Source organism: Salvia hispanica, chromosome 3 (genome assembly GCF_023119035.1).
Source record: "Salvia hispanica cultivar TCC Black 2014 chromosome 3, UniMelb_Shisp_WGS_1.0, whole genome shotgun sequence".
Lineage (NCBI taxonomy): Eukaryota > Viridiplantae > Streptophyta > Magnoliopsida > Lamiales > Lamiaceae > Salvia > Salvia hispanica.
This window is the reverse complement of record NC_062967.1, coordinates 4,278,071-4,295,873: the sequence shown is the minus strand read 5'-3', so window position 1 is coordinate 4,295,873 and position 17,803 is coordinate 4,278,071. Positions and strand designations below refer to the sequence as shown.

The following is a 17,803-nucleotide window of genomic DNA, read 5'->3' as shown; positions in this document are numbered from 1 at the left end:
TGTCACCTGTGACTATCCTCCGATCAGCTCCTAAGTTTCAGGTCTTCATGTTAGGTTTCAGGAAATCGTCGAGAAGCGATACCAAGGCGAAATCGTCGAAGCTCGACCGGAGCAACAGTTTGAGAAGCAAAATGATGAGACAAAACTTCGATTACGAGGAGAAGTCCGTACCTAAGTATCTCAAGTTGATTAGGCCGTTCTACGTGAAGATCTCAAATAAGGTGAAATCGACCGATTCCGCAACTCCGTCGTCTTCTCCGGTTAACTTGATCGGAAGCTTTAAGATTGTGACGCGGAATTTAGGAAAGAGTCGATCGGCTTCGGTTGGAGTTGCGCCGCCGTCGATCCGCCGGAGAGACGATTCCTTGCTGGAACAGAACGACGGAATCCAAGGCGCCATTCTCCATTGCAAAAAATTCTTCAATTCTTCATCCCAAGGTACCTTCATTTTTCATTTCACTTCAATTTCCTCTTTTTCAAAAATAATCTGGTACGAATTCAAATTGCTAATCATTATTCGATTAATTTTATTTCAGATTATTCGCGATTATTTAGAGCTACGAGCGATCCATCACACGAGACACTAAGAGCAGCGTCGAGAAATTCATTCGAGGAGCAAAAACGGTGCAGCATTTGAATCGCAGTTCAGTAGCGGAAAACAGAAGCAGCGGGAAGATAGTTTTTGAAAAGTGAAAAAGAAAAAAAATTGAAATCGGGCAGTCCAATTAGTATAGCAATGCATAGTTGTTGTTCTGTAACAACTAGTAGTAAAACTAAAAAGTAACTGATGGCCAAATATTAGAGATGCTTAGTGTGGCTAAACTTTTAAAAGAATTTTAAATGTCATGTCCTGCAATGTAATTTTATGGACTTTTCTACTTATAATGATCACGATCGCTTCATCGTTTGTGTTTTTGGTTTCACGTTACAAAATGTCACTTTATTTTAGCGCATAAACTTCAACTTTTGGCGCTAGTTTTAACTCCTCGTTTTGACGATGAATTCATAAAACGAAACCCATGGATTGAAAAACCGTTGTTAATGTCAAAAAGTAGAGGAGATTCATGGCTATCACTAGCAATGGACCGGGAATGAAGAACGAAAATAAATTCCAACCAAAGTTGGAGCAGAGTAGTCGCACAGTTTAGTCGGTCACACCTGCTAAGGGTCGAATTTAATGCAGTTTTACTTGCTCCAATTGACATTGGATTAGGTTAGTTGAGTTCTCAACGGCATCCAAATCTTTCTTCGTGATTTTAGAATGTGTATGAGAATGTTAAAATTAAATTATTAGTATCAACTGAAGTACAATTTTAATTTTAATGTTATGTGAATATTAAATATTGATAAAACAGGTGATGTTGGTTCATGGATACCATAAGCAGTGTACAATTTTAATTTGTTGGTGCTCTATAGAATTCTAACAACTAGTCAACGACCCACATTAGTCCATTACTAAAAACAAGCAATTGATTTACAATAATGTAGTAGCGTAGACTGAGGGTCGTTGAAAATGGGTTATGCTTAGAGTCAAACAAAATGTATTAAAGGTCATATTAAATTATCACGTTCCTCGATGACTCTTTGTTATACAATATTTTTTTATTCATTTATTCAAATTTATAATAGGAGTATCAGCTAGTAGTACTATATTTCCCAACTAATCAGATTGTGTTAGTGGGCTTCTCAGATTGAAATTATTTGAGGGTTTCTTTTAGTTAATGAGGCCCAACAAACTATTTTGAACTATGTTACCACTTACCATCAATGTCTGTAATAACCAAATTGGTTAATCATCATCTCACCGAATTAGCGAAAGAATGAATATAAGAAAGCCTTCTCGACCCATGGCAATTAGCTCTGATGCATTGATGCTTAACTCGTAAAAAAACAAAGAAATCATGGGGACTTAATTTGGAGAGTACCCTAAAATAAAATTATTCATGAAATATGCTGAATTTACTACGAGGAATAATGAATTTTAAAAAGTACAATTTCTATCACCTAGGGTGTTCGTTTTGCAAGATTGTATCCGAAATTAAATTTGTAGTATGTTTGGTTCATGAGATTCAACCCCACAACTCAATCCTAGATGAATAATTATGAGATTCAATCCCACAACTAAAATAATATCACAACTCAATCTTAGATTGTATCTTAGATTGTATCTTGGTATTATTTTATCTTCCAAACCGAACACCACCTAGGAAAAAAGAATTAAACTGAAATGATGTCCAGTAGCGGCCCAAAAACCATGCCATGCAACAGGCCCACTAGGAAGGGCCCACTACAGTCTGATAAGGCATGTGGTCGCCACCACTCACCTGCTTCCACGTCGTAAGCACGTTCAGTTCAAAGTTTGAACTGCGACGTGACGCCGTATCATATCAGCACTCAAGATTCCTATATACTCACCGCCCATATCTTATTACACAATATTTTAATCACTAAATTGGATTTTTCAGCCTAAACAAATCTATAATTTGGGTTTTTTTCCAGTCAAAAGTCTATATTGATTTAATTTTGGTTGATTTGTAAAAAAAAAAAAAATTATAAAATTTGGTCGAATTCTGATTAATTCTACTCTTACGTTCATAAAAACAGATTTAATTGTGGAACACATATTCTAATGAGAAATGATATGGTAAGAGAGAACGATAAAGGGAAAGTACTAAAATACGGGAGAGAGGAAAAAAAGTGGATAAAATATGAGAGATTTTTTTTTTTGCATTTTTAGAACCGGGTCTCGTGAACATCTCAAATAGCAAAATGAGACTATTTTTCATAGAGAAGGTGAGTATAATTTTAGAAAATTGTCGATTACTATATCATAACTTCAACATTTTTTCAATTATCACATAATCTCATATTTTAAAGAAAATATGAAATTATGAGAAATACACCGTAAAAAATACTACGTGCACAAAACGTTGTAATTGCAGGTCTTTATTTTTACACATATATATGTTACGTCAATAGGTTTAGACACATTTAATATGCCGAACTTTTTGCCATTAGACTATTAGAAATATGATAAATTTATAATATGGAGTAAAGATATTATTTTAAAGTTATCAAATCGATGAGAATTTGACTGAACGTGAGTATTTTTTTTTTTTTTTTACAATTTACTTTCTTTTTTCATATATAACATTTTGTAGAGTAATTTATCAATGCAATGTTTGTGTGTATAATAACTTAATAATGGTCTTGAAATGTACTCCATATGATTAAAATTGTTTCAATATGATTAAATTAACGTGATTACTCGAGCAATCACATAACACAATCTTATATAATCCATCAAATCTTCTGTACATGTAAATATCTTGTCTATATTTTAAATGAGAGGAACGAAGTTTGTTCAAATATTCAATTCATGTCAATGTCAAATTAATGTATTTGCGGTTTGTATTTAACTAGAACTAGAATTCGCTACATTCTACGGATATACATGCCTTTTTCACTTTTCATTCTATTTAGTTGAAATTTCATTAATCTATTTTTACTTTAAAAAAAAAGGTAAATCGGTCGTGATCTACTATGAGGAAAAAACAATTGACTACAGCTGCATAAGAAAAAGAGGTTCGGAATGTAACGTCCGTTAAAGTCGTCGCAGATTTGGAATTTCTGTTCTCGATTTCCGTTACTCCGAAGCAAGCGGCTCGGATTAGCCTCAGCAATCCCAAATCCAATACCTTTCTTAAAACCCTTGCATTTCTCATTCTCCTCCTCTCTCACATTTGAAGTGAAAATAGTGGGAGCGCAGTGTATCTAGCGACTGAAGCCCTACTTTTCCGCGGCGGGGATTTGAGATCGAAGTTTGGAATCAATGGCCGATCACGACGCTGAGCACGAGAAGCACGTATCTGCTGCTGAATCACTGATCGACAAGATCACGGACAAATTTCACGGCAGCGGCTCGTCGTCATCTGACTCCGACGATGACGGTGACCTCAAATCCAAGGCATCTGCCATGAAGGCTAAGATCTACCGTTTGTTCGGCCGCGAGAAGCCAGTGCACAAGGTTTTGGGCGGCGGAAAGCGTATGTTGTTGCCTTTCCTTTTGTTATTTTTCATTGTCAAATGTTTCTATTGGTTGATGGATGCGCAATCTCGGTGTGTTCAGATTTGATGGCTCTGCTAATGTTGTTAAGTATGAGATTTGTGAATGTAATATATGTGCTTATATGAACCTGAAATTCAATTAGGGATGATGAAGATTTGCTTTGAACTTGTTATGAGTGGAATTTAGTTTATATTGATTTGTTAGATTGTGATCTCTTAGGTTATTTGATGATTTGGATTGTATTTTCGGTTAATCTGTTATATTGTGTTATGATCTTCAGAAAATGATCATGGATATCTGTCTGATCTGCTATAACATTTGTTTAAAAATTCAGGCGTTTGAGAATGTAGAAAATAAAGCATTGCTTGCATACTACAATTACTGATCTATTATTGATGCACCTATTTTTACTGGTGGCAGCTGCTGACATTTTCCTATGGAGGGACAAGAAAGTTACTGGTGGTGTGTTAGGTCTTGCTACTGCAATTTGGGTGCTTTTTGAATTGCTTGAGTATCACCTGCTCACGCTAGTTTGCCACATCCTGATTCTTGGTTTGGCAGTCGTTTTCTTGTGGTCAAATGCATCAACCTTCATCAACAAGTATGGTTATTTATGATCCCTGGTTAAAAGTTCTATTCATTTTAAGTGTTCTTATGTCTTACTTCCTATGTAACTTCTCAGGTCCCCGCCAAAGATCCCTGAAGTTGTTCTTCCTCAGGATGTTGTCCTCGGTGTAGCATCAGCCCTTAGGACAGAAATCAACTCACTTTTTGCCTTGCTTCGAGTTGTAGCATCTGGGAGAGATTTGAAGAAATTCCTTGCTGTATGTATCTGAACGCTCTTGCTATAGAGCATAAGTTTTCTGTTTTGGTTAATCACCTGTGTATTGGCCAGCTGTGACCAGAATATACCTCATGGCTTCTTAGTTTGTTATGATTGTGTTACTGGAGTAGTTTTTTAAGGCTAATTCTGTTTCTTTGTTTTGGTTTTCTTCTAAAGTTCACAATTTTTACCATCAATCTCTTGCTGATTAGTGTATTGCATTCTGTCATAATAGGTGATTGCTGGCCTTTGGACTGTGTCAATTCTTGGATCCTGCTTCAACTCCCTTACCCTGTTCTACATATGTAAGTACCTGGCTGTCGTTTATCTCAGTTACTGATACTTTCCAAGTATAGTGATCCAGCCAACATCTGCACTACCTCATTTTGTTTTCTTCTCATACAGGTTTCGTTTTGCTGCACACGGTTCCAGTTCTTTATGAAAAGTACGAAGATCAGGTTGATGCTTTTGCTGAGAAGGCTGAGGCCGAGTTCAAAAAACAATATGCTGTGTTTGATGCCAAGGTTTTGAGTAAAATTCCAAAAGGCCCTCTTAAAGATAAGAAGTTCGCTTAGAAGATTCCTTTGTGTGAGGTGGTGCTACTAGGTCTGTCTTGAAAGGCTTTGTATTTCCATTTCCTTTCTTGTTGTTGTGGCTAAGTTGTCTGATGCCTGATGGAACCCGTGTTTGGTCGTTTGCTTTTTTTTTTTTACATCCGGGTTCATAGTTTAAAATTTGATTTAGGCGGTTTTGAGCTTGTCTTGCTCCAGTGTTTGGAATTATATTACTTACAATTATGGATAGTCCAAATTTAATTGCCATGATGATTGATGAGTAGCAGAACTGTCTTTACTTAGAAAACCAAGAAATACTTTTACATCGCCTCTTTGCTAAATACAGTAGTACTACTATTTTGGTTACCAATATATAACTGTGTTGAATTCTCCAAGAAACTGAATTGGTTTTGTTCTAATATCATACTCGTGACTCGTGAGGAAAGGGCGTCGGTGTGCATTTTCCCCAAACACAAATTTCATATATATAATCAACAACATACGGAGCTTATGATAAAAGTATAAATGTATTCATTTAACAATGATAAATTAGTTTATTGAATTCGTCTGTGACTGTCAACTAACTACTTGTCTTCTACTATATTAACATAGCTGAGAGCTTAAGAGGAGACAATGGATGGCAGAAGCCTACTCTTTCACAACATAAAATCTCCTGTGATAAATTAACCCTTAACCCAGACAATGCGAAAAATACCATTGAATGAGATGCTGGCCTCTCCAAAAACCTAAAAACACAATTTACAACATTTCATAACATGGTGTTTATCAGCTAATATTGTCTAGGATAGGCCCATAGCCTCAAGGCAAACTCATCATCGGTATCACTGTCACTATCTGAGGAAGACTCAGATGACACAAAGCCATTTAAAATGAAGTCATCAATCTGAGATTCCCATAAAAACATTTAGTTAGATTTGGTTTTGTGACAAAAGTTGAAGTTAGAAGATGAAAGAGTGAAGCATGTGAAGAAACAAAATAGCTCAACTGAAGTTAGAATTTGGAATAGAGAGTGTTTTTGAAGTCACCTTTTCTATAGATATAGGCATGATTTGGTGCTCTACTTCATTTCTTCTACCGGTCTGATTGGAACATCTGTTGCGATTAAGCCACACGATTGAATGGCAACTTGAACAGTATCCTGTACAACATCCCAGTTTTTCATCTGAAATAAATAAAAAAAAAGTTCAGTATTAGAATGCGATATAAATGGATAAGACATCGTTACATTGAAATAGGACCACGAACAATCCATATAAACACACAGAGGCATGTGTGGGTTGGTGCACATACCAAAACAACAAGACTGAAATTCCCATGTAGGACAATTTCCACATGTACGAAAGGAAAAGAAAAACTTCTATTGATAGATACCGGTCATGTTCACGATTGAATCTCATGGAAATATATTCAATTCTTACAGTACTTGGAGTCGAATATTTAGTAGTAAAAGCATTTGAATTGGATCGACAATGTTCACGTTTTCTGTCTAATTCATTGTTTTTTGTTAGATTAATCTTCTCAAGGACCTCTGGATATTTTTAAAATCTTCATCTAATCGGATACTTTTATCAGTAGAGTCAGTCACTATCGTTGGTTGCCACCCTTTGTAATTAATATTATGAACTTGCTTCCCATGCAACTATTGTCAAAAGGACCAAAACAGACCAAGGAATCACATACCTTTATAGGCCGCTTCAAATGCAAATCTATAGTTAACACCAAATGATGTAATGCTTTCAATCTGACGCATCTCATTTTTACTCGTTCCAACTGTTTCAAGTCCCTTGTTCTTCACAATATTCTCACAATTGCTAAAGTAAGTGTCATACAACAATTTCCATAGACAGTTGTCACCAGCAGCACCATTCCATGACCTGTAAATTGACCCTCATATGAGAAGCCACTTCCAACATGCATGACCATCGTGATGAGGGTAAAAGACGAACATAAAAAACACCTTGAGTGATGAGTAAAGGAAGTACCGGCAGACTGCAGAAGCAGAAAGTAGAGATTTCACATCTAAGAAGCCAAATATGTGTACAAGAACATCCTGAGGAAGCTGATCTATAACTGGAACACAAGGAGACAACTCAAATACAATCTGGAAAACGGAAAACCATACAAACAAAGGACTGATAGTTGATGCCCATTATACCGTAACGCTACAATCAAGAATGTTGCACAGTAGCTACATTAAAGGTTAACTCTTCTCTTGGCCCAATACGTGAAACAAATCACAGGTTAATATTTTACGAGAAGGCCAAAACTAAGCTAGTGCATCAAGTGAGGAGGCCTTAGGATCAAATAAATGAATTTATGCCTTTCGACTCGAAGTGCACACGATTACTGCATTCTAATGCCTAGAGAGGGATCAATGGATCAAACTCAACAGTGTATCTACACATACATCGATCAGTTCAACCTAAAGATTGAAGTAATTAATTCACAACCCTAGATCATTCTTTTAAAATCATTAACCAAAAAGGAATTAATTTCCACACCAAAAACAAGATCACAATTTACAATACAGTGCAAACAGCAACAAAGCATTTATCCCAAATAAGTCGAAGTAAAGTGAAAAAGCACCTTCTTCTTTATTTGTCTTGGATTTTCTCTTACTTGCAACAACTGCATGCTTGTGTTCCGTGACAGCCAATGCTCTCTTTTGCCTCGGCAAAGCAAATTCCGCACTTTGCAGAAGAGAATTAGCAGCTGAAATTGCTGACTGCGTCTGCATCCTGGATTTTCAATCAATAAATAATCCAAATAAAACAAAAAAATGCACAATTCATAAACCTAAATATCACAAAATCTATTCCCCCCATATTTAGGCTTACTCGGGGAGAAGGCGGAAAGCGAAAATTGTATCCTGAAAAATGAGCGATTGAAGATTTTTGGGGAACTTAGAGTAGGCATTTTTAAGAAGGAAGCTCAATTGTTTAGATGCGAAGAAATATTGGGAGGGTTTGGAGAGGCATTCTTTGATTGATAAAGATTGGTATCGATCAATTGGGTTGTTGAATCTCCCAGCTGCACAAGCATTGATTTTTCGATTCCGGATAACCATCTCAAAACTGCAGATCTCCAGATTGGGAGAAATTGACAAAAACAAATAATTCACAGCCGTTTACTGAGGAATGGACGATTTAAATGGGCTTAATTTAGAAGATATATTATTTCTTCTTCATTTTCTCATACTCTGCTATTCATGGAAAATAAACCGATTTTTGAGTTTTTTTTTTCATTTTTTAAAATATTGTTTCAAAATTTCTGCTATTTATGGAAAATAAACCGATTTTTGAATTTTGCTTGGACTTGAACACATAATATCAACTCCTTTTCCACTTCACTCCGTATTATTATTTTAAAATATTGTGAGCATTAATTATTATTATATATTAAATCAATTTTTTTCCACCAAACTAATAATTCATTTTAATTCTATATTTCTTATATTTTAATTATACTTTTACAATCACTTTACAATATAGGAGTTTATAATTATACAGAGTTTAATAGTTTTTAATATTGACTCTGTATAACTAATCATTTATAAATTTAATTTTATTTATCTAACCAATTTTATTATTTATGAAATTCTAATATTTTTACTTACAACTAATTATATATAAGGTTAACGTTTTTTAATATACAATTAGTCATATGTAAATTTAATATATTTTATATTTAAAATAGTATAACAGTTCGACCAGTGATTAAACCGGTTGGACTGATTGAACCGTGAACAAGTAGCTTCTCCGCTTCGTTCACCAATCCGATTTGTAAAACATTGGTTGGAAGTATTAATAATGTCTACTATTAATATTTTTTATGTATGCTACAAATCTGTACTTGAAAGTTGAAACTAATACAGAGATGACATTTACTATGCAACTTTTCCTTAAAAGGAAAATATACAATTCTTCTAAAATTTCTCCATGACTCGAACTTTGATGCGAAAAAATGTTGTATGATCTAAGTTATGCTTCATCGGTAGAAGAAACATCTTATTAATTAAATTATACTTAATTGGTTAAAATAGTGTAATTTTTGTTTGGTAATAAACATCACCAAAATGGATTATTCACGTTTTTAAATTTGAAAATAGTGATTATTCACATTGCTAAATAGCAGAAAATATTATTCACATTCACATTGCTAAATAGCAGATAATATCATTCACATTCACGTTCACATCTGATGTTAATTCGGGTTCTGTATTCAAAATCTATATATATAAATGTGATCTTGGCGGTTGCTGGTTGGTGCTAAGTGTTGAGCCAGAGTTTTGGGGCTGACTCGAAGCAGAGAGAAGTCGCATGAGCCTGACTACGTTTTATAGCTGAAGTGTAAGGATTAGTTGTCACCGTTAGATCCTTTAAGTAAGATGGATTAGATCTCGGCCGTTCATTGTTTTTCCCTTTCTCGCTAAGCTGATCTTTAGAACAAGGGTTTTCATTCCCAATTTTTGATTGTCTCTGTATCTCTCAATAAAACAAGATTCCTCTTCCTTCCATTTTAGATTTTGTTCTTGATTTCACTTGTTGCTCAATCGATTCCAAACGTTCTCGCCAACAATAAATGTACTACTCCAAATTATTTAAGGAAGAAAGGGCTGAAAGATTTGGTAAGTACATGTTGTAAGCTACGCATGGAAGAAAGGGCTGAAAGATGGAATTGCATGGCTTTGGATTTACACGTGCTTTACTAGGTGTATGTGAATTAGCCCTTTTACTAAGCAGGGCTACACCTTGTCTTATGATTTTCACACTAATAGTATTTTTTTTGTGTGTGTTGCAGAAAAATGATTTTGGTGACTAATAACGTAGCTTCAGTAGATTACTCTGTTTCACTCCAATTAGTAGTAGCACTCATACTTCATCTCATTAATTCCATGTGGCTATTAAAGACAATAAGAAAAGAAAAAAACTAAACACAACATTAATAAAAATAACTCTATTAAAAGTTAACAATTTTGATACAACAAATAAAAACAACTTAAATCAAAGAGTAAAATCAACGTAAATCAACAAAAGTAATGAAACCCTATACAATAATACATCTCAACGCGAATTCAAATTTATCAAAGGCGACCCAAGAATCTCTTAAATTTCTCAAACCAAGGCAAGAACTGTGGTTGCTCTAGTCCCGAAGTTGGAATGCGAAGAAGAGACATTGCACAATTATGCAAATTAATCAAGAATAGGACACTAAATAATTATGGAAATAAAAAATCCTAAACAATTTTGCGAAACTCTGGATCAGGAATACTTCCTCCGTCCGCGAATAGGAGTCCCGTTTTTTCATTTTGGTCCATCCGCGAATAAGAGTCTCGGTTCATAATTACCATAAATGGTAAAGAGACCTACATTCCACCAACTCATTCTACTCACATATCATTTAAAACTAATATAAATAAGTGAGATCCATATTCCACTAACTTTTTTCCACCCACTTTTTTCAACATTTATTAAAACTCGTCCCGGTTCCATAAATGGTAAAACGAATGGGACTGCTATTCGCGGACGGAGGGAGTAACACGCTAATCCATTTTGGGCTTTTAGTATGTTGGGCTTCGAATGTAATAAAAATAGTAACATATAATTTGGGCTTTATTATGTGCAGTATATATTATTACCTTATCACACTCATACACATAATAATGTTTTTTTTAGTTAAAACATATGAAGGCCTGCTTTATTTTTATTATTTTTTTACATAATAGATAGTATATTTAATTGTCAAAATGAAATTTAGGCAAATTTTGGAATTGTATATATTGCGTAAAAAAATCTATGGAAATATACAAGAGTAGTATAAAATGCTGATGTGTTTTTATTGCATCAAATGTGGAGTATCATTTTCAAAATAATAATTAGGAATAAATAATACTATAAATAATGCAATTAGGGTGTTTCCTTTTTTAGACAACGTTTAATTCAGGAGTGCTTTTGTAAATATCCCATAAAGATATGCACTTTCTAATTTTAGAAAGTATATAAGAGATGAGAATCATTCTCCACTAATAATATTTTAATTACTTTTTCTCTCTATCTCTCTTTTACTTTATCAATTTTGCATTAAAATCCGTGTCAAATCCAAAGTGCATATTTTTTGGGGACGGAAGGAGTATTACACAAATTGTTTGGATTGGATATAAACAAGCAATCAATTAACATAAGTATGTGTTTGAATTGAAGTTTACCTTTCATTTAGATAAGAACACAATCATTATGTAGAAATGCTTTTCTTATTTTTTGATTTCTACTTGTGGCGTTTGAATTAATGGTATGTTATATACGGTCCTTAATATCATATGTTTAGTTTGTTATTTAAAGTCACACTATAATAGAAAATTCCAAAACTATTCTCTGACTTTTCTATATTTCTAAGACTGAAGGCTGTATTAGTAAATTTCACATAAATTTAAGATTGATATAGTGTTGCTCATATTATTATCACTCAATTTTTCATGATAATAAAACACCCTTTTTCAGCGGAAGGGATTACCTCATACTTTGTATGCTACATTTCTTAATACACTACTAATAATTTGACAAATGGATCTTATTTTATAGAAAGAAAAATGATTTCCAATACAACACACATATTTCCTTCACGGTACTCCATCTCTATCTCTCTTCTATATTTAATTGAAATAATTGTCTTAACATTTGTTAACAAAAAATATAAATTGAAATAATTATCTTTAACGTTTGTTAATAAAAAATGTAGTAATAGGTTAAATTTTACTTATTTCAAAAGATTATATAAAAGAGTTAAATTCTTTCAATATTTTTTTACTTTATTAAAATAACTTAGGAAAAATTAATATTTAAAAATAGACTAATCTTTATGATATAACTCTCTATTATCTTTCTCCTCTACTTTCTCTGATATTTTAAATCTAACTACTTATATTATCTTTTCTCAATAAAATAAAAATATAATAGAGTCAACTAATTATTTCAATTTTTTAACTAATTAAAGTTTTACAATATTTTTATGGAAATTTTATAAATATTTATAGTACTGTTTATTGAGATAATAGTTATTTAAATCTAAGAAGTTTTGTCAAATTCTAATTAATTGCAATCAAAGTTTTTTTAGTGATATTACAAACCAAATTATTTCAATAAAATAAAAAAAGAAAAAAGAAAAAATCATCTTTTTATAACTTTTTGAAATACGTAAAGATTTGACTCTTTTTATAATTTTTTTGAAATAAGTAAAATTTGACTATTTATATTTTTTGTTTACAAGAGTTAACATAATTAAATATAGTAGGGAGATAGTGCAGGAAATAAATTCTGAAAATAATTTTTCTTTCTATAAAATAAGATCCACTTGTCAAGTTATTAGCAGTGTATTAAGAAATGTAGCATACAAAGTATGAGGTGATCCCTTCCGCCAGCCCGAATAACCCGCCAAATTTACAGGGTTAGGGCTGAAAATTTTTAGCCCGATAAAATTACAGCCCGATTAGCCCGCACCCGATTAACCCGCAACCCGTTAGGGCCAGACCCGAAAACCCGACGGGCTGGCCAACATGCTTTAAAATTTTTTGATGTTTACGTTTTATTTTGTATAAATCTCAAAATATTAGTATTTGATCATGTTTATTTTTGAATTTAAGTATATATCTCAAATTTATCATAATTAAATATTTTACATTTTATAAATATAACTAATTTTCACAATTGTTTATTGGATTGAACGCGTGCTAATTTGTCGGTAGCAACCCGATTAGCCCGTTGGGCTAGCCCGAAACCCGAGCTTTTAGGGTTAGGGTTGAACTTTTATAACCCGAAAAAATCACAGACCCGATTAGCCCGCACCCGATTGACCCGCAACCCGAATAGGGCTGGCCCGAAACCCGGTGGGCTGGCCCGATTGACATCCCTAAACCAACATATCAAACACTAGATTGGACCATTATATGCACCTTAAATGTACCTCAATATGATTTATTGATTTATGTTTGGAGTTAAATTCTTTGAAAAATAATACTCTTTCCGTCCCACAATAATTGTCACTTTTATTGTGGGCACGAGTTTTAAGAAATGTATAAAAAAGTTGGTTGGAAAAGTTAGTGGAAGTGAGACCTCTTTTTTATATATTTTTTTAATAAAATGTGAGTGGAGTGAGTTAGTGGAATGTGGGACCTACTTACTATTTATAGTAAAATGAAGTGTGACAATTATTGTGAGATAGACCGAAATAGAAAAGAGTGACAATTATTGTGGGAAGAAGAAAATAATAAAGTTAAAATGAAAAGAAAGTAAAGTAAGAGAGATAATAACGTAGAGAAATCTAAAAGAGTTAACACTTTTAACTCAAAAAGAAACGCCTCGTGTAATAATGTTTTTTATTTAATTTAGTGATTATATGAAATTAATAATGTGAACAACTTTTAATCGCGAGGACTAACAATAGTTGGGTGACAAATGAATCTTCACTAAAAACTGAGTCTTTTTTCAGGACGATTTAGAGTATCAAACATATTTACCAAATCTTTACCTACATTAATTGTCTTGACCAAATATTTAATCACGTTGTAATCGCGGTCACTATTTCTATTTGTGTCCATGTTTGAGGTCATGCATTGCTTATAATCCCAATCGCGACCATGTTTGGCAATTACTAAATGGACCATTAATATGGTCAACCCCATTAACTAAGAATGAATTCACACCTCATTTATCTATATCTCAAAATCTCTTTATGTTGTGTGTTTGTGTGTAGTTTATTCTTTAGCAGAAATTTATTTTGTTAATTCTATTGACGCGAAAGCGAAAGTCTATGGGGTCGCTTCTGCAACTGGATAACCAGTACCGAAAACCGTCTTTACATTGGATGGTTTGGTGTTTTGATGATCCCTACCTTATTGACCGCAACTTTTGTATTTATTATTGCCTTCATTGCTGCTCCTCCAGTAGATATTTTTACAATAACAATTTTATCCATACAGGAGTATAGATTTATTTTATGATCTGAACCGTTAGAAAATGTCAACAGATAACAAAATAATAGCTATAGAAAATGTCAACACAACATCAACCTTTGACATTTTTTGTTGCTATTATTTTATCATCATTTTCTAATGATCCAAATCATAGATTGGAGTTTATATAAAAGTTTGCATATTTTATATATTCTATTATAATAAATAAATTTAATCTATTTTTTAATGAAATGTATAATTATTCTTATCAACCAGACATATAATCTAAGCAAACAAAGATCTGATTTTAATTGTATTACTATTATAAACACATTAATATTATTTGCATTGACAAAAATGCTAGTACACAAATAGAGTAGATAATCAAAACCGATAAATGCATGCGCCTATAAATTAGCGTCGACTTGTGAAAGACACACTCCCTCTATCTCTGATTCTCTGCAATAAAAGGGAAAACCAAATCCTTTTGTTAATGGAGCAAGAGCAAGTGATTATCGTAGGCGCCGGGCCGTCGGCCTCTCCGCCGCCGCGTGCCTCCACCAAAGCGGCATCCGCGTTCTCCTCCTGGAGCGCAGGGACTGCATCGCATCTCTGTGGCAGCAGCGCAGCTACGATCGTCTCAAGCTCCATCTTCCCCGCCAGTTCTGCCAGCTCCCATTCCTCAATTTCCCTAATCATTTCCCTAAATACCCTTCCAAACATCAATTCGTCTCCTACCTGGAGGACTACGCCCGCCATTTCTCAATCCACCCCCAATTCAATCAGACCGTTCTCTCGGCCCGCTTTGATCCAGCGGTCGCCCTTTGGACCCTCCAAACAATGGGTTCAACCTACGTGTCGCGCTGGCTCATCGTGGCAACTGGGGAGAATGCGGAGCCCGTGATTCCTGAGATCCACGGGCTGCACACGTTTCAAGGGCCCATCATACACTCGAGCGCGTATAGGTCGGGCTCTGAGTTTGCCAACCAGAAGGTGCTCGTTGTCGGCTGTGGGAATTCCGGCATGGAAGTCAGCTTGGATCTCTGCCGCCACCACGCTTCTCCCTCCATGGCCGTCAGAGATTCTGTCAGTAATTATTCCTACCAACTTATCATTACCTTTTATGGAGTATATTCACATTTTTCTTTTATTTTTATTACTACTTGTTTAGGTTCACATTTTGCCGAGGGAAGTGTTGGGAGTTTCGACGTTTACAATGGCGATGGTGTTGCTGAAATGGCTGCCGTTGAAGCTTGTTGACAAGTTTCTCGTCCTCGTTGCGAATTTCACCATGGGAAGCACCGCTAGATTGGGCCTCCGCCGTCCCAAAACCGGCCCTCTTGAGCTCAAGAACGCCACCAGAAAATCACCCGTGCTCGACGTTGGCGCCTTCTCTCTTATCAAATCCGGACATATTGAGGTATATACATATATATAGTCGAGTCGAGTGTCTAGAAATATCATTTACCTTCTATATCTCTCATAACTTTTTAATAGATAGTGGAAGGAGTGAAGGAGATTACAAAAAATGGTGCAAGATTTAACGAAGGCCAAGAACGTGAATTCAATTCTATCATTCTTGCAACGGGGTATAAGAGCAATGTGCCCACTTGGCTAAAGGTTGTTCTATTTATTTATTTCAAAACGTTTCGGCAAAATAGTTTTTTTTGTCATGTCTTACTGTCACTACTAAATATACACATTTTTATTTTAATTTTAATTTTTATCCATATTCAATATGGAATTTTTTTGCGTATTTAAGAAACAATAATTGTTGCTACTTAATTTAATTGTTTTGGTGATAGGGTGAGGATTTCTTCACAAAAGATGGAATGCCCAAGACACCATTCCCATATAGTTGGAAGGGAGAGAACGGATTATATGCAGTCGGGTTCACGGGAAGGGGGCTTTTCGGAATATCATCAGATGCCATTAAAGTTGCTAAAGATATAGCTGATACATATGATACCAAGAAATATTCAGCCAAAGAAATTAAGTTTGGATATGGAGTATTTTGATAAAATCTCTAGTGTGGAGAATTTTCTTTTATTCTTTTGTTTAGGTTTCGTATTTTGCCGACGGAAATGTTGGGAGTTTCGACGTTTACAATGGCGATGGCGTTTCTAAATTTTAAATTCAATCAAAATAAATTATAAATCAATTTTATTTTATTAATTAAATTGTCGCAGAATGATATATTAGTATGCAATGTATTTTAAATTAACTATAAGTAGAATATTAATATGAAATATCGATAAAATTTAATCATGTATGTAGGAGTACACAGTTTCTAAACGTTTAACAATCTATAGATAATTGGTTTGCAAGGCGAAGGACAAGATGATATCCATATTTTGAATCTTAGGTCAGGTTCAGTTTGCAAAACAAAATAATATTGAGATTGAATATGTGATAGGTCAAGATTGAATATTAGATAAAAAAAGATGTTTGGTTGGCCTGACAATCTTTCTATGATTAAAAATATATTTAATTTATAATATTCTTAAGTATATACTAATAATACACTCTTAATATTTAATAAATCTTCTATTATACTCCCTCCGTCCCAGATTTGTAGTAACATTTTTGCCATAAAAGTCCGTTCCACATTTGGAGTAACATTTAGAATTTACCATATTTACACATAAAATTTTACCCTATTATTCACTAAAATTACACCCAAATGCCATTATCTTTATTAAAATAAATCAAAACAAAAATAAAAAAAACCAAAAAGTCAAAGAGGGACCCACCTTCAACTAACTCACTTCATTTATTACACACCCCATCATCTCACTTCATTTATTACACATTCCATCATCTCACTCCACTATCTCATTTCATTTATTACACACTCTACCTCTCACTTCATTAATTACACACTCCACCAATTCCTTAAAACCCGTGCCATAACTAAATGTTACTACAAATATGGGACGGAGGGAGTATTATTTAATTTAATTTAAGATATTGACAAAGTGCCATGGGTTAGTGTGTAATTTAGATAAAATATAGAGGTATGATTGAAAAGTATAAAAAGTTAGTGGGTGAAGAATATTCTTTTGGGTTTAAGTTTAGTGTAAATGGTTGGAGCATAATCAATATTTAGTGTGAGATTTACACTAAAATAGGTTTGAGTTTAGTGGAATGGTTGGAGATTGATGCACTAAGTATATAAGGTAGATCTAGTATAGCTAAGGGTCAGTATCGGGATATCGAACACTGGGAATAAGATTGCAACTGTCTATCATATACTAAGCATCATATACTATTTAGAGACACGGATTTTCAGTTGGATTATTTAAACTAGACAGAAATAAATAAACAAGTAAAAGCAAACATAAAAACAAATATAATACAAAACAGGTTAAGGAATGCAGAATTTTAGGAAC

General features: G+C 33.9%; 3 protein-coding genes and 1 pseudogene across 6 annotated transcripts; 3 read left to right on the top strand and 1 right to left on the bottom strand.

Annotated features, from left to right (window-relative positions):
* Positions 1-2: 2 nt before the first annotated feature.
* LOC125215670 (membrane-associated kinase regulator 5-like) lies at positions 3-892 on the top strand (the record flags this gene model as incomplete). Its single annotated transcript, XM_048117165.1, has 2 exons — positions 3-438; positions 537-892. Coding segments are annotated over 2 exons (537 nt in total), but the record flags the coding sequence as incomplete, so codon positions are not given.
* Positions 893-3,712: 2,820 nt separating this feature from the next.
* On the top strand, positions 3,713-5,729 carry LOC125214057 (reticulon-like protein B1). Its single transcript, XM_048114925.1, has 5 exons — positions 3,713-4,046; positions 4,490-4,670; positions 4,752-4,893; positions 5,128-5,197; positions 5,298-5,729. Exons 1-5 carry the CDS (start codon positions 3,833-3,835, stop codon positions 5,465-5,467), a joined length of 777 nt encoding a protein of 258 aa, XP_047970882.1. The 5' UTR covers positions 3,713-3,832; the 3' UTR covers positions 5,468-5,729.
* Positions 5,730-5,957: 228 nt separating this feature from the next.
* LOC125214056 (F-box protein At5g52880) lies at positions 5,958-8,613 on the bottom strand. 4 transcript variants are annotated; one of them, XM_048114920.1, is made up of 6 exons: positions 8,305-8,613; positions 8,054-8,205; positions 7,450-7,531; positions 7,148-7,341; positions 6,493-6,629; positions 5,958-6,350 (listed from the first exon to the last, which is right to left on the bottom strand). In XM_048114920.1, exons 1-6 carry the CDS (start codon positions 8,532-8,534, stop codon positions 6,237-6,239), a joined length of 909 nt encoding a protein of 302 aa, XP_047970877.1. In that variant the 5' UTR covers positions 8,535-8,613; the 3' UTR covers positions 5,958-6,236. The 4 variants fall into 4 exon arrangements, with proteins under 4 accessions (XP_047970877.1, XP_047970878.1, XP_047970876.1 ...); XM_048114921.1 differs by having other exon boundaries at positions 7,450-7,537; positions 8,087-8,205; XM_048114919.1 differs by having other exon boundaries at positions 7,450-7,537; positions 8,305-8,612.
* A 6,291-nt stretch (positions 8,614-14,904) lies between these two features.
* Positions 14,905-16,429, top strand: LOC125215657 (annotated as a pseudogene).
* Positions 16,430-17,803: the final 1,374 nt, after the last annotated feature.